At 45.8% G+C, this 23,499-nt stretch overlaps 1 protein-coding gene across 2 annotated transcripts in view; it reads right to left on the bottom strand.

Moving 5' to 3' along the window:
* The window catches only part of LOC143360265 (uncharacterized), a 181,099-nt gene extending 163,558 nt beyond the window's left edge, over window positions 1–17,541 (bottom strand). For both annotated transcript variants that reach the window (XM_076798960.1, XM_076798961.1), the window contains exon 1: window positions 16,525–17,541. In XM_076798960.1, the coding sequence (XP_076655075.1) occupies window positions 16,525–17,092 (568 nt within the window). In that variant the 5' untranslated portion in view covers window positions 17,093–17,541. The remainder of the gene's footprint in view (window positions 1–16,524) is intronic.
* Between the last annotated feature and the right edge of the window lie 5,958 nt (window positions 17,542–23,499).

Below are 23,499 nucleotides of genomic sequence, written 5' to 3'. Positions count from 1 at the left end.
TCTAGGGACGTTTGTTGAACGTAGACACTTTGCAAGTGTCATCTTTTCGATGGGAAGCTTATGTACATTCTTTTCTAGGTTAAACTTCGCCTCGGCAACCCAGAAATTTTTCAATTTTTCTTATGCAGTCCTGTACATTTTGACGAGGAAATGGAGAAAATCGAAGTTTCAAGGCGAGGAATTCGCACGGAATGAAGAAATTTGGAAAAAGAGGGGCGAGGGAGAGTATCCCCTTGGCACCGGGCGAAATCTCACCTGTTACATGGCGAGGACATGTGGCCCGACGGCGAAGGAGGCTTCGGCTACGTGACCCTCGGCAGTGGGTGGATGTTAGAGGCTGGTTCACGGGAATGGGGAATGAGGATGGGAATGCGGGGATTCCCGGGTAGGTAGGCAGAAAGACAGAGAGAGAGAGAGAGAGAGAGAGAGAGAGATAGACCGTACAGAAAGTATAGCGGCGCTCGGTTGTGTAGCTGGTGGCAGGTAAAGCCGCCGGATAAATCTCACCTTGGATAGGTCAGGTTGGACCAGGAGGATTCCAATAAGGAATGGAGGACCGTGCAGGGGTCACGTGGCGGCTATCTTTTCTCTTTCTCCGCCTCCTTTCTTTTCTTCTCTCGCTCCCTCTCACTCTCTCCTTCTCTCTCACTCTCTCGCTCTCTTTTGGGTTCGATCGTCTCGCGTGCTTCTTTCGGAGCAGGTATGCCACGGCAACCCTTTTGCCCTGGCGCGACCGGGCCACCTTTTCGCGTGCGACGCAACAGTGTAGGTCCTCGGGTGTGTATAGAGGATCCCGAGGACGCAACAGAGGAACCGAGCCGACAAATCACCGTCCTGACGCGACACGCGACCAACTTTCCTGCGGCTTTCTTGAAACATTCAGCTGGAAGGGTTCCTGGGCCACGCGCCACGCGGGTTTTCACGCTGCTTAGGCTACACACCTGGGCCGACGATTTGTCCTTGCCTCCAGGATCCCGAGGGATCCTCTATCCCCATCATACGTTTCCAGTTTCGATTCTTCGCTGTGATCCTTTTCGAGAAATGCAACTTGTTCGACGAAGATTTTGTGCTCCGTTCGCAAAGTTGCGCACAGGATTTTGAAAAAATCTTGCAGGGTCTCCCCGGAAGCCGCCGTCCATTTCTCCGGTTACGTCACCCACCGGCGGCAACGTGCCCACTGATTTGCATTGTCCGGGCCCGGTTTCCGATTATAGCCTAGCCGGCTTTCGAATTAAGGCCGCCGAGCCGCGCCGCGCCGCGCCGCGTCCGGAACCTGCCTGCGAAACGCTTCGGGCTACACGCTCGCCGAATCCCAGTCTATTACGGACCCACAGGACAAGGATGTTGGTTTTCTCCGGGCAGGCTGGTGGGCACGTGACTCGTAGGTGGCGGGCTTTATGGAAATCGGCGGCGAACAGTGGCCGATTTGCATTCGCAAATTGAAACTCGCCCCGTGGGACGGGCCCGAAACAATGCGAAATTAACGCGGCAGACGGCGATTGAACTCCTAAGGAGTTTTCTGAGACTCCCTGGGTCCTGCGGCCGGTGCTGCTACGGTCCAATAAGCGCCGTTAGGCACGCTGGACATTTTTCAAACCGGGGCCCACCACGCGATGCAACGGCCAGGACAATTGCCAGCTGTGAGAATTGCTTTCGGGGGACACATAAACCGTAATATTCTCGATGATAAATAAACTGCGGATTTTACGCGTTCATAACAAAAATGCGCAAGCACAATTTAACACGTTCGTCGCCGCGTCACCCATATGTGGGTGACGGAATTATTTGTGCAGGTTTTAAAATGAATTTTTACGTTGATATATTCATTGTACTAAACTTGATTAGGATCTGTAACATTTAATTTTTTGCAATTTTTATTTCATTAAATAACTTACTTCGATTTTATGGCATTTCTGGGTTTCTAGTTGGGCGTTCAAAGTGTTAAAGCAGTGGACTAAAATAATAAAAAGAATAAAGAAATTTTTATTTCGCTCCTGTGTCTTGCAATATCTTTTATTTTGCATAAAGATCCGCAGTCTAATAATAAATATTCATGTTGGAGCACGGGATAAATTCGAACTGAAGCTCCAGTGAATTATTCAGCCCTTTTTGGAAAACGTTATATTATAGCTCCAGTTGCCCAGTGCAATTCAAAAAATTAAATAAATTAAAAGATCGCACAGTCCAAGTCAAGTTCCTTGAAGCCAGCAAATTTGAATAAATATTTGGCCAACTTTGAAAATCGCGGGACTGCAACTATACTGCGTGTAGCAGGTTTACTATGGCTTGCACAAAGAGCAATTTGAATTCCGAGCATGGTTCGAGCAATTTTCGGAGACAATGATCATCGCGGGTTTCCCCGGGTTTCGAGAGCGGAATCTTCGAGAGACGTCCCCGGAAACAGCCGAACAGGCTCGGTACATTATTCATTCTCGTTTGCGTTAGGCTACGAAATTTACACGAACGTGAAACGCGTGTTAGTCGAGCCGGGACAAGCGTTTCCGGTCCCCGCTGTCTTTCTCGGCGGATCGTCGCGTCTTTTTATCTCTCGCGGCCGAGCCAAGCCTTCATTTCTCAAGTGACGAGCGAGATTGCCGATCGATAAACGGCTGTTCCACGCTCGACACGATATATCGACCGCAAATCGCAAAAATAAATATACTCGACGGATTCCAAAATTTTAGGCAAACCTTTCGACTACCCTAGACTTGATCGAACTGGTAATCGATTACTTTTCTTCATTTCGATATATTTTTAAACCCTCCGTAAATCTCTGTTTTCATTTTCTCCGGAAATTATGAATTTGCAGGAACATTTTCTAAATAAGCAGTGTTTTGAATTTCAGGAGATTCGGTTTGCTTTGATCAGACCGTGAATTTTTAATTTTTTTCGGTTCGTCAGGAATTTATAATCTTAAATGAGGCGTTCTTTTGCATCTAGTTGCATTATTAATCTTCTCTAGAACTGCTGCAACTTATTCGTCAATTGTAAATTGGTAATTGGTAACGAGAATTTGAGTAAAAAGCCTCACTTTACGACTAAATTTGCAAGAGAAAAATTGTTTTGCAAGAGAAAGCTGTGGTTTACGTTCCGTACATCTTAATTTGCGAAAACTCGGCGCCAAAAAATAAAAATAAATAATCGCATCGTTGCGCTTGCCCGCCCCCTCTACCGGCATCGGGTTTTGCAATTTTCGCACGCGTTCAAGAGGAAACCGATCGAAGTACACAGCTGAAATCTTACGCGTGTGCACGGTCGTTTTGAACATTGATCGTTAAACAGCCGCTAGATAAAAAGGCGAAAAGAACGGCAGTCTTGAAAAGTAGTGGAGATAGCCTAGTTGTAAAACAAGATAACGCATTCGATTGATTAAACTTTATTAAAGTTTACTACGCAGCTAATGTACCTATCTGCGGCTTTGATCGGCTTTGAACGCTGCAATAAATGTGAACCTTATATAATGTAAATAGTTCTTTTTATCTTTCGGAACTGGTTATAGATAAACTCGATCAGTATAATTTCCTTGGGACGATCTGTCCGTCCCGTTCGCGATCACTTAAAAATCTGACGCAATGGCTGACACCGAAAAACATGTTGCTTTCAATTCTTCAATTTTCAGTGCAAAGAGATACTGTGCAGTTCACTTTTCTGCAATGATCTCCCAGGAAAACTTAATGCAATCAGTAAAATAATTAGTGACGGTTCAGAAGACATATTTCAAGTGTCAGTAGCACGATCAAAAATAATTTCTAAAAATCCAACAACTCAAATCGGAAGCTCACACATGTTCGATCCCTATGGAAAACTAGCAAATGTTTAAACTATCACAGCTCCGTGGAAAAAAATCGCACAGCGACCAACCCGGGCTCGTTTGAAAGGGCAAAGCCTCTTCTCTCACGCCCCAAAATTCCTTTTACCCTAACCAATTTTTTCGCTAAGAAACAATTGTTGAAAAGTCGGAGGCCCCGACAGGTTTTCGAAAGTATGGCCAATTCGAATGGTTCTTCAGGCCGCAGAAAATTTCTTCGGCCGCTCGAGATCCCGGTAGATTCGAGGATCGAGGATCTCTTTGTAATGACCCGTTCCGTAGCGCGGGTCTAAAGAATTGTACGGTATAGTCGAGCGGTCATAACGTCGGAGCTGTTTCACGGCGCGGAATGGACCGGCGGCCGATGAAAATGTTAAGTAAACCGAAGGAAGAAGGAGGGAAAAGTAGTTTCCGGTGGGAAGCGGTGGCTGCTCTCGGTTCCGAGGGAAACGATTTCGGGGAACTGTCGTCGGCACACGAAACTCCGTGGATCACCGAGGATCATGCTCGGAGGAGACGAAAAAGAGCGGACAGTGCCGTGAGCACTCACGAATCGGGTCGGGACCGTCTAATTTTCCGCACGCGAGTGATCCGACGGCGCTCGACCGGAGACACGTCAGTCTTTCAGAGTCTTGCTAACGAACGTGCTCCCCATCCTCCTTTTGCAACATGCTTGTCGCTTGCTGACCTCAAAACACCCCGTCCCTGACTCACAAAATCATTTTTATCGCAATTTATTCGACCAAACTCGAATTTAAATGAAACCAATGAGGTACCGATCGAGTTTTGCTATGATCCCACCTTTTCAAACTCGGGGTCTGTGCCATAACCCTTCTTCAACATGTCACTTATGCATTGGTAACACACAACACTTTGTCCGGGCTCGAAAAATAATTTTTATTGCATTTTATCCGACCAAACTCGAATTTAAATGAAATTAATGAGATACCCGTCGAGTTTTGCTATGATCTCACTTTCCCAAACTCGGGGCCCTATGTCATAACCCTTCAACATGTCACTTACGCATTGGCGACACACAACACTTTGTCCGGGCTCAAAAATAATTTTTATTGCAATTTATTCGATCAATTTCGAATTTAAATGGAGTTTGAACGGATTTTTCCTTGTACAAAAATTATCGGGAACTACACTGACTGCATAACAGTTGATATAAATTATTTTGGAACAGTACAATCTACAGATCCCTGAAAATTCATCACCACTTCAAGACTCGTTACACATTAATCGAATGAAAGCCCTGCGAAAATGTGGTAAATGACAAAAATGAGTGATGAGGGAATAAATTCTTAAAAACAGAAATGACTACAGAATCGATGAACAAAAATAATATTAAAGTCGTACAACATTGTATAGAAGTACCACAATTAACCCTTTGCACTCGGCGGTATTTTCATTCTAAAACTAAATTTTTCTTTCGTCTTAGAATATTTTCATTTTATTCTTACAAAACTGATCCGATTTCCACGTATAATATGTGAATGTTTAGTAATCTGTTGAATAAAAATTTTGTAATGTAGCAAATACATTGTAATATTTTTTGTAATTTCTTTGAAATAACGCCACAACAATTTCTAGTGGTGCTTCGGAGTCACCACTCGAGCGCAAAGGGTTAAAACAAGCAGCCCACTGTGTAAAAATATCGAGCAATAAAAATTACGAGACAAGTGAAGCGTCACTAAAACCTTGTCACTGGTTAAGCGCAAACAAAGAACAACGCGAAATCGTCGGAGCAGCACCTTGCGGAAAAATTGTGCGGGTCGAAAGGTGGGAGGGTCTCGGGTACGGGACACATTGTTGGCCGGAATCAATATGGAGAACGCTGGCGCAGAAAATTATTGTTATCAGGACCCGGGGGCAGTATTGTTCCGGGCGCGGAAACGTCGTCCTCCCTCGGACGCTCGGATAGAGATTGCTCGGGCATAGAATCTAATTATGTGATAAACATTGTTGCACGGTACACCTGCCCGTAAATAACATAGAATCAAACGCGTATCACGTTACACCGTAATACACGGGGAGCTTGGGAAGACGCGAGGGAGAGAGAGAGAGAGAGAGAGAGAGAGAGAACGAGAGAAAGAGAGAGAGAGAGACAGAGAACAGGTCTTCGGGTCCCGTTCCACCGCAATCGACCATCTCCGATGGCTGCGCGTGTTCGTTGCCAGGATTAATTATATTCTCCCATATTGAACATTATATTAGCACGACGAAAAGAAGGCTGGCTCGTTCAACGGCTAATTATACCGCTGCGCGCTGAATAATCCGCCTAACGTGACAACCAACCTGCATTCCAACCCTTTCATCCCCTTCTGGAGCTTCAACAATGTTCCAAACTTAAACCGAATTTTTCTGGAACCTTTTCGACAGTTCTTTTACCTTCGAACCATTTAACCAAATGAATTTTCATTGATATATTATGTCTAATATTCTGTGTACAATTTTAGCAACGAAGACAGCCCCTTTCGTGACAGTGCGAGTGTTGCAATAGGGTGGGCTTGTAAGAGGGTTGCTTTTTCGCGTAGGGCAGTTATAAATAAATAAAAACATTTATTTTAGTCCCCTGAAATATTGACTAACTTGTGAGATTCGTCCCTGAGCCGGACAATTATTTATACACACATTAATTTCTACGTTGACATGTTAAAGAGGAAATAAATCTGTAACAGGCAGGTAGGCCATTTTTAGTATTTTTTTCTGAGAGAACTATTAACAATACGGGGGATTAACTTTCTGGGATACATAGGGCCATCTTTAAACTGTGAGAAGGAATTTTATTTAGTCAGATTTACCTACTGCACAGCCGTTAGTTTTGATTTCAGTAAAGTTGAATTTTTCAATAGATCCACCCTTAAATGTAATTTGCTCGGATCCAATAAAACTAATAAACATAGCAATGCTGATCCTAAGACCCTCCAGTTTCTAATGTAGAGAACAACAATGTTGATTCGTACAGCGAGGTATTAATCCGAAGATTCCACGTTATCACGTCATGATTCAGGCCTTCATAAATGCGTAAACTGTCGATAAACTTCGCCGCGCGAGGAAATTTTTGTCGAAGGAGAAATTCCTCGCGGCGCACAATTCAATTGCTTAATTTTTACAGGAACACGAGGCGAGAGCGAACGAATTCGTGAGTCATGCGAGATGATGACAGAGGAGCGAGAGGCCCTGAAGAAGCGAATTTCCCAGTAATTTTCAATTCAATGGTTCTCCGCGCGATACGCTGCAAGAGATACGAGCTTGTCCTCTCGCTCAAGGAGGCCGTAACTTCATCTTCGTCTTCCTCCTCTCCAGTTGGAGCGTGTTTCCCCGAGGATCACGTGCTTCGATAATACCAGAAATCAATTGAACCACTGTACGAAGTGTCTGAAGGACCCCAACAATGCCTCCTACAAGAAACAACCGTCCGACTTCAAACAATAAATGATTAACCCTCTGCTCAGGGTGAAAACTCATCCGTTCACTATTCTTACACACTGCAAAATGATTGATTCAAAATAAAACATTCTGTACACCAACCATGTAATGAACCATGTAGCAAAATTCTATACATCAACCGTGTAACAAACCATGGAGCAAAATGAAAATTCTCTTTCGATCGGTTTTACGAAAAAATTATGAAACAATCTAAATTTTTCTGATGTATTCACCGTTCTGTGTTTCCTCTACTCATTGTTGTCACGAGTGCGCCAAACGCATGAGTGCACAGTGTAGTCATTACATTGTTTTCGAGTTACTAAAATTGTCGTAAGAAGGAATAAATTTTTATTTAATTTCTCCGCCCTGGAATTGACCTGGACAGTTTTCATTTTGCCTTTCTTATCACTATATAATTGACGACGATAAAACTACCCTTAAAGTATATATATTTAGGGGTGCTTCTTGGAGTCTTCGTGTTACTCTCAGCGCAACGATTTACTTTAATTCACGAAAATGGAGTGTGATCAAATTAAGTCACAACGGATTCGTTTAAAGTGTGAAGTAAAAATGGCGGTGATAATGTCGCAGAGTCTTTCGTGCAACTTATTCAGGCGAGAAGCGTGCGACGAGGGTTAACCGAGGAATTATTTCGACGTCGTGCGATAACAGCGTGACAGGTGAATAACAACTTCGGGAACGAAGTGTCTCGAAGCGTTATATAAGACATTATCTGGAGCACTCGAACGGTTTCACTTGAGAACCGGAGAAAAGAGAGAAAAAAAAAAAAGAACGAGCACGGTGCGCGAAAAAGTGCGGGATTTTTCGTGGTATCGCCGGCTTGCTCATCGAGAACAACCTGATCACGCGGCGCGCTTACGTGGAATATTTATTCAAACAAGCCTTAGAAGGCAACGGCTTATCGACAGATACGATATCGGCGCAGCTTTTTCTCAGAGCCCACCGGCTAACGCTCACTCCTGTTTGTCGAACGGCATTTTTCGAAATTAGTGCAATTATGTAGACGCGAGATCCGCACACACCTACACAACCTCGCGAGTCTATTGAACGGGCTCTGTTCGAGAGCTTCGAGAAACGGATCGAGCCGATTACATCGATAATACGGAAATCAAAGATAATTTCTTTTCGACGCGATTTTCCTGGACGCCCTTCCCGATTATCGATACTCGACAAGGATTACGCGACTTTATCGGGAACCAATTCGACGACTGCATTTCGCTCGGAATATTATTTATTAGTCTGTTTTCTTCCTCCGAATTCGCTAATCCCGCTGCGATCTCGGATAACAATCCGTGGACTCTCGTGCATATATAATGATTGTTCACAATTTTGCAGTATCATATTTCGAAGAAAAATTGATAAGACATCGAAAAATCAGCAAAGTAGACGGAAAGATGCAGTTTTTTAATTTTAATCCTTAAACAAATACAAATTTCTAAATTCCATTTGGACAGGCGGATTCCTTAGGAAAAATCTCGCTAATTTACCGCTGAGAATGATTTTTTATCTCGCATGGTTTCCGAGATATTCGGCCCTGAACCTTAAGGGTTGTTTCCACCCCTTCTACACGAGATTCGATAATAAGAAAATTCCAAGAAATATTTTTCTGAGCATTACGCTCGTCCAGATTGTTGTCTGCAAGCGTCGATTAAACTCTATTGTTAATATTATTGGCGTATTTAATATCCGTCGTTGCGCCATTATTTATTAATTTTTCAGGGTCACGAATGATCGCGTTTGCGAGACGAGCGTTATCAGGGTAATTTCATGTTTGCGTTGCACTTTTATTGAAACTAATAAAGATCCGGCTGTTTAGAATCAGATAATGGCACGCCGGCCGTATCGTTTTAATTACGATCATTCTTATTTTCGCAGTATCGCGACGCACACCGATACGCGTACACGCGCGCACACGCGACGAGTTCGCGATAATAAACACACCGCAGATAACTCGACGCATCGCCGAGATATAAATACAATAATATTTAGCTTTTTTTCCGTTTTGCGGAATAATCTGCGATTTATCGCCCGGCAAACCGCACGCGGACCGATACTCGGCCGATTTTTCTAACGCGATCATGGTTGTTTGTTATTCGTGGACGGGATGTGTACGTGTTCCGGATTCGAGGCACGCGAGTTATACTAATTTTAGTCACCTTACGGTGCAGCTGTTAATGATTTTTTAAACGTTCACGCCCTCGGGCCGTTATGCAAAAATATTCCGCAACATTATAGTAATTTTCGTGACACTTACAGGTCTCATAAGCGAAGATTTATTTCATTTTCTGTGAAATGTTCTATTTCTCTGCGTCACGATTTAAGGTATTTGTTTATTATGGATTTTGTAGATTCGTTGCAAGAAACTTATCGCGGTCATTATTAATCCAAGCCTACGAATCTCAAACAGTAAATATTGTTTAAATGTGTCACAACCGAAGTTTCTTGTGTAGAGAATTGTGTCACTCACATATTATCATCGACAAGATAGTTAACGTCTTATCTAACGCTGACGGTTTTGACAGCCTTATAAAAATAGGAAATTGATAAGCAATTTCGTAGCAGAATGATACACCAATAAATTATGTTCAAGGAACACAGTCGGTGGGTAATCGTTCTGGATTTTTAGGCTAATTGATTTCCACGGATTATATTCTCGGAATAAAAGGAAAATCGATCTGATCGTTTAAAAAATTCCTTACAATAAAAATGGAGCGGAACATGTCATCGATCTTTCCCGGAGTCAACGGTTTCTTATATTTTACAAATTTATAAACGCTGTAATTGCATAATGATCCGCAATGCAGTAATCATTTCTGTTCCGTCTGTTAATTAGAGGAAAACGATCGAGCCTCTTTTAGATCTACCATGCTCATTAAAAAGTCTATTAATAGACCTCCGCTAGGTCAAGTATTAACAGCAGTGTCCTGGCGGTCTCAAAAATTTTGCAAAATACTCGAACAACCCTAATTACATATTTACAGCATTAAATTTTTATATCGGATTATTATCTAATTCGAGGGGAAAAAGAATTCCCGGCTTTTCGTCAGAAATGCTCGAGTCTACGCAAGAAAACACCTAAATCAGATGTTAGGGCAAACAGAGGTACGTCAGAAGAATAAAGAAACTCGAGGGAAGATTCAAGTATTAATAAATCTCGATTCTAACGTTCGAAGTAACCGTATCTCCGGTGACGATTTCGACGTTATCGGGTGCTCCGATCGATCGCCATACTCGTCATCACTCGAAAAACCATCGAAATCTGTGCGCGACGCGTCGTGTGACTCAGGTCGTTAATAACGCGCAAATCATTGACACACTTCTGATCGACTTCGAACGTAGATACGACACAGATTCGCCGCGATAAAACCGATCGCCGTGAGCGGCGCTCAATTAACGAACGGTGCGAATCGCACACGTTTCCACGGAGTATGTTGTTATCGTCGCTGATAAGCCCGGAGAAACATGCTACGCTTTATGGAAAATGACAGTACAAAAATATTTGTACACCAAGAGTTTCCTGTTCGCGCGACATTCTCGAAATTCGAAATCATATTGAAGCTTCTACCATCGTTCATTTTTACTCGAGATATTTCTGCAAGACACAAAGACGATCTGGGAGAGCCTCGAGTTTCAAAACGAGTCGAAATTTATTACCGTACTATTTTTTTAAATAGAATTATTGTGGATCAGATGTCGATGGTTTCTGACAGTGGATTCTCAGCGGAGTTACACTAACGAGCAAAACTGAGTCTACACTATTTGAAGCAACATAACCTTTTGAAAATTAGATCAAATGACTTGAATTTTATTGAGAAGTTAGAAGGATTAGTTTATTGGACGAGGTGTAAAAAATTTTTGAAAAAAGTTCGAATTGGTCGGAATCGCAAAAGAAATAGTAAAAGTTGGTTTTTTCAGCTTTTTTACCTGAGCCTGTATTGAAAATTTAAAGAACGTGTTTCGTTGAATAAATTATATCCATGCTGAAAATTTCACCGATATTGGTTAATTCGTTTACGAGTTATAAACGCTGAAGAGTGGAAAAATGGCCGTTATTCACGATTTTCGACTTAAAATCGCACTTTTAATCGCTTACAACTCGTAAACGAATTGACCAATATCTTTATAAGTACCAATAATTTATTCGAGCGAATCAAATACGTTCTTTAAATTTTCAATACAGGCTCAGATAAAAAAAGCTGAAAAAACCAACCAACTTTTACTATATTTCTTTTGCGATTCCGACCACCAATTCAAACTTTTTTACACCTCGTCTAATCAACTAATCCTTCTAACTTCACAATAAAATTCAAGTCATTTGATCTAATTTCTAAAAAGTTATGTTGCTTCGAATAGTGTAGACTCAGTTTTGCTTGTTAGCGTATACAATGCAAAACCTATGGAGTTGAGCTAACAATCGACGGTGAACGTGGCCGGAGGAGGAAAATTCTGTCCGGCGCTCGGTGCCGCGCGTCACTCGGCTCGGACGCGGCGCGGATTTGCTCGCGAAACGCGAACGCAAACGCAAAAGCGGGCGAATTTATTCCGCGAGGAATTCCGTTATCGCGCCGAGGAATCGGCTGCGAAGAGGGAACGGGAAACGCGGAGCGAGACGAGCCTCGGGCCGCAGGAAAAGGGAATTCAGGTTCCCGTCGTAAAACGCACGCCGGAATCGGCATTCGCGTATTATTTGCGTATGGAAGCACGCCGCGCCGCCAACTATACCAGACTGATTTCGCAATCGGGGCCGGGGCAACGCGCGCCGCTGCCGCAAGGCCGTGAGTGCAAAAAATTATGGGAAAACCCGGAGAGCTTCCGAGAATAGGATGCATTATTTAAATGTTTGAGAACACCATAAAATTCGAGAACGAGGAAATGCTCGTTTTACGGCTCCGGCTTCGTTTATGAAATGTTTACGGCGATACCCGTGGCCACGTCAAAACATTCGCACCCCCCTCTCCTCCTGTCTTCCTCCATTTTCTCTTCGTCACAAGATAGCCTGAACTGCGGCCAAACACTATGGGTTTGAATGGAAATTCCCGTTTGCGACGGATTTCCGTGAACACTTAATTGCAAGGAGACTTTCTTCCTCGGGTCTACGGATCACTGACAGTATTTTGCATTACTTTTTTAACACTAGATTTACGGGACCCGTCAAAATGACGGGTTCTAATGTTTTTAATTTAATATTATTAAGATTCTAAGGATGCATACATAAGAAATTATTTAGCAAATTTATTTCTTTGGGTATATATTATTTTAAAAATATTGCTAAAAGTGTGGGTAGAACGTTCTTGTTATTTTTATGAAGTAATGCAAAATAGTCGCTTTTAGTGCTCCGTAAACCTAGTGTATAAAAATAACAAGAACCTGCTACCCACATTTTTAGAAATATTTTTAAAACAGCGTATACCCGAAGAAATAAATGTGCCAGATAATTTCTCATGTATGCGTCCCCAGAATCTTAATAATTTTGAATCAAAAATTTCAGAACCCGCCATTTTGAACATATGGATGTTCCTCGGTGCTTTGCATTATGTAAAACTGCCATAAGCGTACACAAATTGCACTATCGAGCAATGCATCCGCGACTGCTTTCGAATATTAGAGTGAATGCACTTGCGATGTAACTGCAATTTTCCTGAAACGTATCACTGGACTGCATCTGCATGCGCTTATAGCGCGCATTCATAAAATTAAATGAAACGTGTAACAGACACCGATAGCATCTAGCGTTTTGCATTTCCGACGAGGAATCTTTTCGAATATGCAACTGTTGCAGTTGAAATAATAAATCTTGATGCAGATTCCCATTTCCGTTGAAATTAAACTCGGAGAATTTCTTTCCTCGTGGTGAACGTAGCGTGCGAATAATAATTAGTTCTTGTTAATACATGTGTTGCTAGCTGGTTTACAAATTTACATTGCGCACGCATGCTGCCACGCATCTGAACATTCTTGTGCATCGCCAGAAATAAATATTTTCGTTGTTTTAAGTCTCGAATGAAATTCCCTCTAATTTCTATAAAATAATCTGCCGACAATGGGGGCAGAAATGGGTGGAAAAAAGAGTGTATAAATATTCGGCAGTTTGCGCATTGCAAAATAAATATTAAAAGTGCTCGCAAGCAGCCGTTTCGTCGAAAGCTCGCGAGAATGAAGAAACACGCAATGCTTGAAGCATCGGGGATCGAAGTGTGAAGAATTGCAGGGTGCATCAGATTGATTGCACTATCTTTTTAAAAATGGGAGATCAGAGAATCGGTAGTCGACGAGGAGAGAAGAGAGAACCCCGTGTTTCAGGTAGAACCGCGTCAGATCGCGGGGGCCCGGGGTTGCACGCGCGATCACAATGGAACGAATGCACAATGCAACCATTCCCTCGCAACAAAAGGCTCCGGGCAAGGTAGCGCGCGCGGGGGTGGCTAACACACCGGAGGGATCTCGCCTGCACGCATTGACAGCTGACGGATCGAGCATGGTTTTCCCCCAAAATGCACGGCGTTCGATCGTTTCATGTTTCCCCGCGGACAAACAGCGGCTGGCATGACGCACACGTTCGTTTGTTTCTGCGATCTCCGGTTTCGTTACCGAGCCAACTTTCCGGTAAATAGTTAGAGAGCACTGTCAACCCCTTGCCACTACACTGTGGCCGTTGGCATGATCGTTTTACTCGCATTCGCTACGCTGCTTCAAACTGTTTCGTTAAAACCTTCGGGAAATGATGAAAAAGATTTGACAGGAGACTGTCGCGGATTTTGTGAATATTATTCGGTGCACTGTGATTTTCGAGAACAATGCGTGCGAAATTAATTCGACTATTTTTAAGTACTTCATGAAATATGGAAATTATTTGGCATAGGACAGTCATGGATTGCGTGGACACTTTTGGGTGCACTGTGATTTTAAAACGTGTGTGTGTGAAATTAGAATATTTTTAAATACTTCATGAAATATGGAGATTATTTGGCAGAGGGCAGTCATGGATTGCGTGGACACTTTCGGGTGCATTGTGATTTTAAAACATCTGTGTGAAATTAATTCGTTATTTTTAAATACTTCATGAAATACGGAAATTATTTGGCAGAGGACAGTCATGGATTGCGTGGACACTTTTGGGTGCACTGTGATTTTAAAACGTGCGTGTGTGAAATTAGAATATTTTTAAATACTTCATGAAATATGGAGATTATTTGGCAGAGGACAGTCATGGATTGTGTCGACACTTTTGGGTGCACTGTGATTTTGAAACTATGATTTTTAAATGCCTCCTTCGTGAAATATAGATATAACTTGGCAGAAGACATTCATGGACTCTCTGAACATGATTGTGTGTACTGTGACCACAGTAAGAAAGTTTGTAATATTAATTTGACTATCTTTAAATTGTCCAAGCGACTGTAGACGTCACGTATCTGTGGCTTTGATAGCAACCGTGTTAAAGTCGACACAATATTCATGATTTGCCAGAAAGAGGATCGTTTCCAAAACTCACGTCCATTACGAATTAAATAATTACTACTCCCCGTCGATTTTTCTAAAAATTTGAATTTTTCAAACAATTTTATAACAGCCAGAGAGCGAGGAAAAAATTTGGCTGCTAGAAAATTTCTTCTAGCGAAAATCGTCACTGACAATAAAATATTAGAATTATCAAAAATTGTGTAGAACTGCGAAATTTGTTTAACGTGGAATTATAAATGATTCGAATAAAATTTAGTCCAGCACTATGACAGATAATAAATCCTGCAACGACACACTGTCACCTGATTCGCCATTATTTTTGCCACTAAAATATGCAGCTCCGCCAACAGAATGCCCAGATGTTTATCAATAAAATATCAAGCATTGTCCTCAGATTTTCCAGCATTACCCGACCAACATTGCAGCACGCAGGGTCACAGTTATGACAAGAAAAGAGAATAGAACACTATGTCTGGCTCCGACAGGGAAAAAATTGTGCTGAATTCTTTCGACGTATTTCCAGGCGAGTTTCATACTGACCAAATAAGACGACCATACTCGAGCGCAGGTAAAGTATTCTCGTGAGTGTTTGTATCACTAAAAAATGTCAAGGATCTATGAATAAGAGCCTAAGCGAGACTACGCTGGAACTTGTGCAGCACAACCTGAAGACGTTGAACGTAATTCCCTTAATTACTAACTCGTTCTAACCGGAGCTTCCCGTTTATGTCAAATTCAACACACCGAAGACTCGTAAAAATTGGCAAACCATGAACAAAGTTACTATCACGGAAATGCTGATGTTCCAGCACGTTCACTGCCGTAACAGCATTAGTATTCACCGGATCGACAAGGATTCAGATTCGTTATTTAATCCTCGAAACATTCGCTCGCCGCATAATCCGCGAGATTCGTCTTGACTTAATGATCAGCCAATTACATAGCATTTCCAATTACATTTCAATATTGCACAACATCGAACAACCAAGGCCGCGACAGTGTTTGTAAATCGCATTTGCATCGAGCACAATCGTCGCGTCCGATGTGTCTTCGGCTCTCGATCCTCTTCGCTCCTCAACGATTTCAATGATCATGTGTCGACCGATGACAATGGAAAAAACTATCCAAATCGAAAAAATCCTCGGCGCAGAAGCCTCTCGGAGCCGCCTAACTCCAAAACTATCCGAGCAGCCGATGATATCAACGAGCATGACTCACGTTCTAGCCAAACACGATACGGTATCGTCGCGGTAAGGCTGACAGAGGAGCATTAAATCGTAATTAAATGATCCATCGTTACGCGCGAAAAGTCTGTTAAGCGATAAACCTGTTCTCGCGGTGCCTATGGAAAATTGTATCGACTTGATCGATCGCCTTATCGCGAGATAAGGCCATTCAAGCGTGCCTCTGGATCAATTTTAACGAACCGAGAAAGCTCAAAAAGCGAAACTGAGAGCGAAAGGGAAAGAGAGAAAGAAGATAAATAACATGACACACTGCATCACAGCATGCTCGAGTCGTCATAGTCGTCGGCGTTATCGGCCGCTCCTAAATCCACTTGCAGGGTCGATCTTTGGTGTGACTGGGGGGGGGGGGGGGACGAGTGGAATTCCAGCCGAACTAATTACAGCTTCACCTGATTGCCTCTTGATCCGTATACGATTGTACAATAGGTTGCGTCATAGCGCGTTATCTCGCGACGACAACGACAACGACAAGAGAGAGAGAGAGAGAGAGAGAGAGAGAGAGACAGCCTTTGCAACGCGAAACACACTTTCTGTTAAAACAATGGCACTCACCGTTCTCGGTGCCACGGAGTGGCCCCGTGGGGCTGCCGCCGGTGGAGACACCCTCGTCCTCCGAGCTGGAGCTGGTGCCCTCGCTGGGACTGTAGCTTCTCCTGCTGCCAGCACCTCGGACGATCTTCTGTCCGGCGACGGTGCCGTTGTTGTTGTCGTGCATCCTCTGCAGCCTCTCGTGTATAGTCCTGACCCTGGTGTGCACTCTCTGCTGTTGCATCGAGCCCACGGAGAAATCCAACGGTTGATCGATCTCGGATTGTATCTGTTGCCTCTGGCCGCAAACGGGGACCAACGACTGTTGGGTCTGACCGATGACAGGCTGTCCGATCGGCGACACTTGCTGCACCGATTGTTGCACAGCTTGCTCCTGGTGCACGGTACCCGGCGTGCTCCACCACTGGTGTCCACCTTGGATCGATCTCCAGGCTTCGATGGTGTTGTTGTTCGTCGGGCTGGTCTGCTTCTGCTTCTGTTGTTGCTGCATCTGCGTCTGTTGCTGTTGTGCCATCGCAACCTCCACCAGGTTGTTGTTCTCCAGCAGATGCATGCTGGGCGTCTGGGTCATCGACGACGGCAAAGCGAACAGCGAGGCTCCCACCGAGGGCGGGCTTGGCTCCTGACGCTGACGATGGCTGGAATGATGCTGCCGGTGTTGTTGCGAGGGTTGTTGTTGGGGGGATTGCTGTTGCTGTTGTTGTTGTTGTTGTTGTTGGTGATGGGAGCTTGACGAAGGCAACAGAACCGGAGGCGGAATCTGCCGGACGGTCCGCGTGGCCTCGGCGACCCACCGGCGCACCGCCTCGCTGTCGAGACCCGCCAGCCCTGCGGACTTTACCTTCGACTGACCTCCGGGCGATGATAAACCCTTGTCGGGTATCAGGCCGGGTAGCGCGAGGACCCCGGTGCCCGCCACCGCGACCCTGGGTCCCGAGACGCCCCCGTAAGCAGCCAACGCCGCGAGATCCAACGTGCTCCCGTTCTGCGCCCCTTTTGCGTCACAACCCTCCGATGATCTCCTCTCTTCGTGGCTAGAGTAACCCACCCCCGGCTCCGGATCCTCCTAGACAACGATCCCTTCGAGCAACGTCTCTGCGATCACCTCGACGACACAGTATACTCATCAACTCTCACTACACTAACAAACACAGTTACGTCCTGGACACGTATATATATATATATATCCCAGTTCACCCGAATCGCCTAGTCACCTTCGCCGGCTACCAGCACTGCTATAGCCTCTTCGCTATCCAGCACTCAGTCTTCAGTACCGAGACTTGTACTCAACACTTCCCTCGACGCTAGTACCAGCTTGCTCACCAGCACAAGCTTTACTTCGCTATCACGCCAGGCTGCATCGAACACTTCCAGAGTATACAGAGTCACGGGATCACCTTGGTGTACCTCGAGTTCAGGTGTGTTCCGGGCAGCAACAACAACACGTGCCGATACCATTCGACACCGTTGCAGTTGGTGTAACTCTCACACCTAGACTCTCCGGGACGACGACTCCTCTGTGTCACACGGCCCGTTTCTGTCTGTCTGTCTGTCTGTCTATCTCTCTCTCTCTCCCTCACCTGTCATGAGCCTGGTCAGCCATCGATGAACATCGCGTCGTTGTCGTTGTCGTTGTCGTTGTCGTCGTCGTCGTCGTCCTCGTCGTTGTCGGATGCGTGTTCCGAGCGCGCGCGACCATCGCTCGTTAACTGTCAGAATGCGCGGACTCCCATGGGGAACGGTCGCGTTACGGCGAGCACTGACACACTCGGCTTTTGGCGAACGGAAGCGCACGTGCGGCACCGGGTTCCGTCTCGCGACAGGGGTGACAGGATGCGTGCGTGTGCCGCTACCCCCTCGAGCGAGCGGATTCGGCGAGCCCAAAGGGAGGGGGTGAAAGAGAGACAGAGAAAGACAGAGAGAAAGAGAGAGAGAGAGAGAGAAAGAGAGAGAGAGAGAAAGAAAGAGAGAGGAAGAAAGAGAGAGAGAGAGAGAGAACGGGTATATTCGTTATCGCAGGCACACGAGCGTCCGCGACGAGCTACGACGGTGGCAGCTACGGCTGCGACGGCTGGTACGGCGGTCAGATGCTGTCGCGTGCATGTGTGCAGCTACACTAGAGGGCCCACGTACGCCCGGTCGGCCGCCTACCGGCCACGGAGAACGCGGACCCTGCCAACCCGAGTGGGGGAGGCGATCCAAGATAGACAGAGAGCGAGACACCGTGGCCGTGGCCCGCGAGCGCTCGGGAGCGACGAGGACGCCCGCGCCCTCTTGTGAACCGCCGCTCGCGGACCGGAGTGGGGGACCACGGAGCGCAGGTGGGGAACCCACCCGCCAATCAGCGGATATCGCGGATCACCAACGGCTCCGCCCGGCGAGGAAAGGATAGGAGCCAACCTCGCTCGCGAGCCCCTACGCGCCTTTTTACCAAGCGTGTGCACCGGCTACTCGCGACGCGACGCGACGCTCGACCGCTCTGTCCGAGGAGAAGGTAACCGGGCATTTGCATATGCGAGCCGACCGGCCAATCGACGGTCACCTGCCCCTTCCACCACGTCCCCCGGATTTGTGTATCGGAGCAGGCTTTTCGGGGTGTCACTCTTGGCGATAGGGTTCCCGGTGACGAGGGAGTGGTGTTGAGGTTCGTGGGGCTCTTTGTAGACCCTGGGTGTAGACACTTGGGCACGGGCGATGTGCGACTGTACTGTAAAATATTTACCATAGAAACGTAAAATAGTAAAAATATCGGAAGGCTGTGTGTTACATTCACACGATTGGGATTATTAAGCAATGAAATAAGTTCCTACTCGATTTCTTTAGTTTGTGGTTCACCTACACATTTTTGTCAGAAACGCGTCCAATCCGCAACCTATCCCTGACGAGCCTATTCCTCGTCAGGTAAGCTTGAGGTTCCAGCTTTCACAATTTTGGTTCATTTTACACTTGGTCAGATATTGATTCTAACAGGTCGTATAAATAGCTTCCCCATTAATTCCAGGTACCTACGTTGAAAGAGGAACAGTATAAATTGTAGGAAGTCTTGAGATTCGCCCAAGCGATTGTACAGACGCAAGGATGTTTAGAGCCAGGCTAGAGGCATCCGTCGCTGCCCGAATTCCACCATTACATATCAAATTCGCAACGCCCAGCAGCGTCCAGTGGACGTCTCACTCGAGTTCCCGTGCACAGATCGATATACTTTCCTTCGTCTGAGAGATCGATCTACCTGGCCGGATAGTCCACGGTCCGCTGGACTCCGTCGAAACAGCAGGTGGGTACTTTTGCAGGTTAAAACCGCTCGGGTGAACGATCTCCGAACAATGAGCCCGTTGCTGAATACTCTCCTCCTCCTCCTCCGTCGAGTTCATTCAATCCGTCCGGGATCAATGAAGATGATCAGCATCCCCTAACGACTCCCCAACAACAAGACGTCCAATAAATCGATTGTCGACTCCGCCGCATAATTTCTCGACCTTTCGTCTTGCACAAGGCATCGGGAATCCGTCGACTACATAATTTCTGCCAACCGTAGAAAGGCGATCGGTGATCGTCGGAACAGCCTAATCCATCCCAGCCGCCATTCCTGCGAAACCACCAGCCCCGCGGGGGCGGCTCATGAAACATAAAAATATTCCTCCGAGGGGATGAGGTGGGTGGAGGGAGGAGGTTTCGGTCGCCATTTCTCGTCTCACCTATCATATTTCCATAGATCGCCACCACTCCCCGGCATTTGAATGCGTCATGCGCAGTATCGTCGCAAAAAAATCAGCCGCTTTAAACTGGGCCTTTATTGGTCGTGGTAGCCGCGGCGCATCCCCACCCACGCTTTACACAAGCATCCCTGCCATTCTTCCTCTTTTTATCGCGCTATCATATTTCCATACAGCCGACCACCACCACCGTCCTCCGCCCCCCGCCGCCTCACCCCCACACACCCCCACCTTTTTACCACCACCACGAGTCGACTACCACTCGATACCCGGCTGGAGCAGATTTGAATCCGGCATGCGCAGTTCCGCGCGCAAAAAGGGCGCTTTAAAGAGGTTCTTATTGGCCATGGGAACACCACCCCCACCACTCGTCGCGTGTACCGGCTACCTAACCTTGCGAACGGGGCACCCTTCCCTCCCCCGTCCCTTTCCACCCTCACTTCCCCTACTCGCATCCCTCCAGTTTCACCCTCTCTTCTTCTTCTCTCTCTTTTTCTCCGACAACCCCACCAGACTTTGCGCGACTCCCACGTCAGAAGCATCCCTCGAGCAACCCCCTCTTTCTTCATCCTCTCTCTCTCTCTCTCTCTCTCTCTCTCTCTCTCTCTCTCTCTCTCTCTCTATTCTTTCGTTCTTTTTCTCGGTTTCTCTCTTTCTCGCTTACGTTCCCAGCGTTTTCCTTCCCGGTTCGTCTTGTGGACAACTCGGCGGATGTATAGAAAGCGCGACGGGGATAGATAGCGTTCGGGGGATGAGGGAAGGGGGATGTGCTCTGAGGGGGATGGAGAGAGAGCCGGTATTGATTTTAATGACGCCCCTACCGACGCGAATTCACGAACAGGCGCGAATAATATCTACGCGCTCTGATTCCCGGACTTCGGTTTACGGGCACGCGTCGATCGGTCGCGAACTCTTGCCTGGGTGTAGCTTGCTTGATTGACGAAATTGATTGCTGGACAAGCTTCGGGCTAGCATGATTCTCGACACACGAAATTGTGTACGTTACCCAACTGGAAATATAAAAATTGCCACACTTGTCCCTCGACGATCTTCCATTGTCTACCAAGGGTTGAACACTTAAAAACCGTTGTCAAAAAATTCAGCTCAATCCCAGGAACTTGTCCAAAATTAAATCTGGAACCTGTCACACTTGTCCCTCATCAGGGGTTGGACAGAAAATTCAGCTGAATCCTGAAAACATAAAATTACAAGCCATTCTACATTACCAAAATTAAATCTCGAACCTGTCATACTCTGAGAGGAGAAAAAAAAATCTGCTCAAAATCACAGAACACCCTCGGCAACCCCAAAGCACACTTGTAAGCCTCATCCCTCAAGTTCTCACCAGGCCGGTAGGGTAACCCGTTAAACAGCCGATTACCGGGACCCCACATTTAAATACGTTCTTTCGACAGGTGCCGAAAGGGTTGGTAAAAAAGTCAGTCGGTATTCATGTGGCACGCGTAGGGTCGTGGGCACTTGTGGAATACCTAGAGTGTCCCTCGGAGGGGTTGTTCGAGCATCCCCTAATCTGAATAAAGCGAACCCTTCCGGGCCGTTTCTCTTTTTTTATTGATCGCGTGTGCAGGTATTTGCATGAGAGCCCGAGTCCGGGTCCGTGCAGGTGTGCTCCCCCTTTTTCTGAATGAAAGGCAAGGAGCGAAAGGGGTGGAGAACTGGTGTGTATGGAAAATAGGTGGCGTGATGGGGCGCCATTTGGCGAAGGGATCGCGGCCGGTGGTAGATCCTTAACGTCGTCTGTTGATTCAGTGGAAAGGCGCAGCTGAGTGTGAACGGTCTCGGTTACAGGTGAAATCATTTCTGCGGCCCGTTTAATCCGACCTCGTGTGCTCTTCTGCCCGATAATTTTCGCTCGTAAAATTATGCGCTCCCCGGCGTCTTTGTATGTAATGGTTCCGCGGATCGGGCACAATGTTCCGAGAAAATGTGTACGCCGCGGCGTCGAAGACCCTTTCGACCTTCCTGAAATTGATGCGGCGCGCGCGGTTTCCCTTTCGTTTCGCCGGTGCGTTTCTCTCCCCGTTCCCGTGTACGCAGCTTTGTTCCGGTTCGGTTTGCACGCTCGGTTCCGCCGAGGACACCCGATATAGAAGCGGGCCAGTCGATGCCTCCTGACCCCGTGACCCTCTCACAAACCTCGACGACCTGTCTATACCCGCTGTACACGTGAATTGCAGGCTACCATTCGGCCACCTGCGGCTCCTGACGTCTCAACCAGCCACGGTAGTGACCCAGCCGAACACCTCTCGCTTTGCACGCGTGAACACACTCTTTGACAAAGGTGCATTATACCCTCGCCCTCGGCTCAACACCCGAGAACCTGTTTGCAAGCCGGCTACGTCCTCTTCGGCGTTCACGAGGACCTCGAACCAGTCACAACATCGTCAACTCGCGAAAACAGAAATAATTCAGGGAACCAGTTCGACAAACGGTGCGTGCAACTCTTCCACCATCGACACGGTCAAATCGATCTTAACAATAGGACTGGCAAACAGTGACGGATGAGTATCACTATCTATGTATGATAATGACGGGATTGAATTTGTTCAGATGCTGCACGATTTTCGTTTACGTGTGCTTGAGAAATGAGATCTGTCGAGAAATGAAAACGTTTTTTCTTTATTCAAACTTTGTACAAACCAACCACTAAATACTGATACACATCAGTTTGTAATAATGACGATTTTTGCTATATTTCAATTACCGATTTTTAATATATGGCGATTTTTACTATAGTGTGTGCTTCGAAAATGAAGTCTAAGAACTTGATGGTAAGATTGCCCATAGTGTGATGAAACCAATACCTCCTCATTCAAATTTTAGTAATTATTTGATGTGTAACTATTAGTAGCTTTAGATGAAATTTGCCTATCTCGTTTATCATTTTAATAGTGATGAATACTAAACGTATCTAAAGTGTTAAGTACAATATAATTGAATCATTGCATTTTAGAAGTACATTTTGAATGTCTGCTTAAGAAAAGTCTGTAATATGGGTCCCCGCTGACCCGGGATTCGCCAGCCAACGGTTTGTCGCCCTCAATATTCCGAAATCAAACTCGAAACCAAAATATGTCACTCTAACCGACTGCTATCAAGTTTCCTACACACACGTTTTCTCGCGCAACTAGTTAATCGATTCAGGGGAAACATTTTTCCAAACGCACCCCTAAAAGATGAAATTCGAACGACACGAATTTTGATCGATTCAAGTGGACCTTCTTGAAGGCTGTGTGTGTCACCG

The sequence above is a fragment of the Halictus rubicundus genome, chromosome 13 (assembly GCF_050948215.1).
Source record: "Halictus rubicundus isolate RS-2024b chromosome 13, iyHalRubi1_principal, whole genome shotgun sequence".
In the NCBI taxonomy this organism is placed as follows: domain Eukaryota; kingdom Metazoa; phylum Arthropoda; class Insecta; order Hymenoptera; family Halictidae; genus Halictus; species Halictus rubicundus.
The sequence above is the reverse complement of the archived record's forward strand: the minus strand, read 5'-3'. Positions and strand labels throughout refer to the sequence as shown.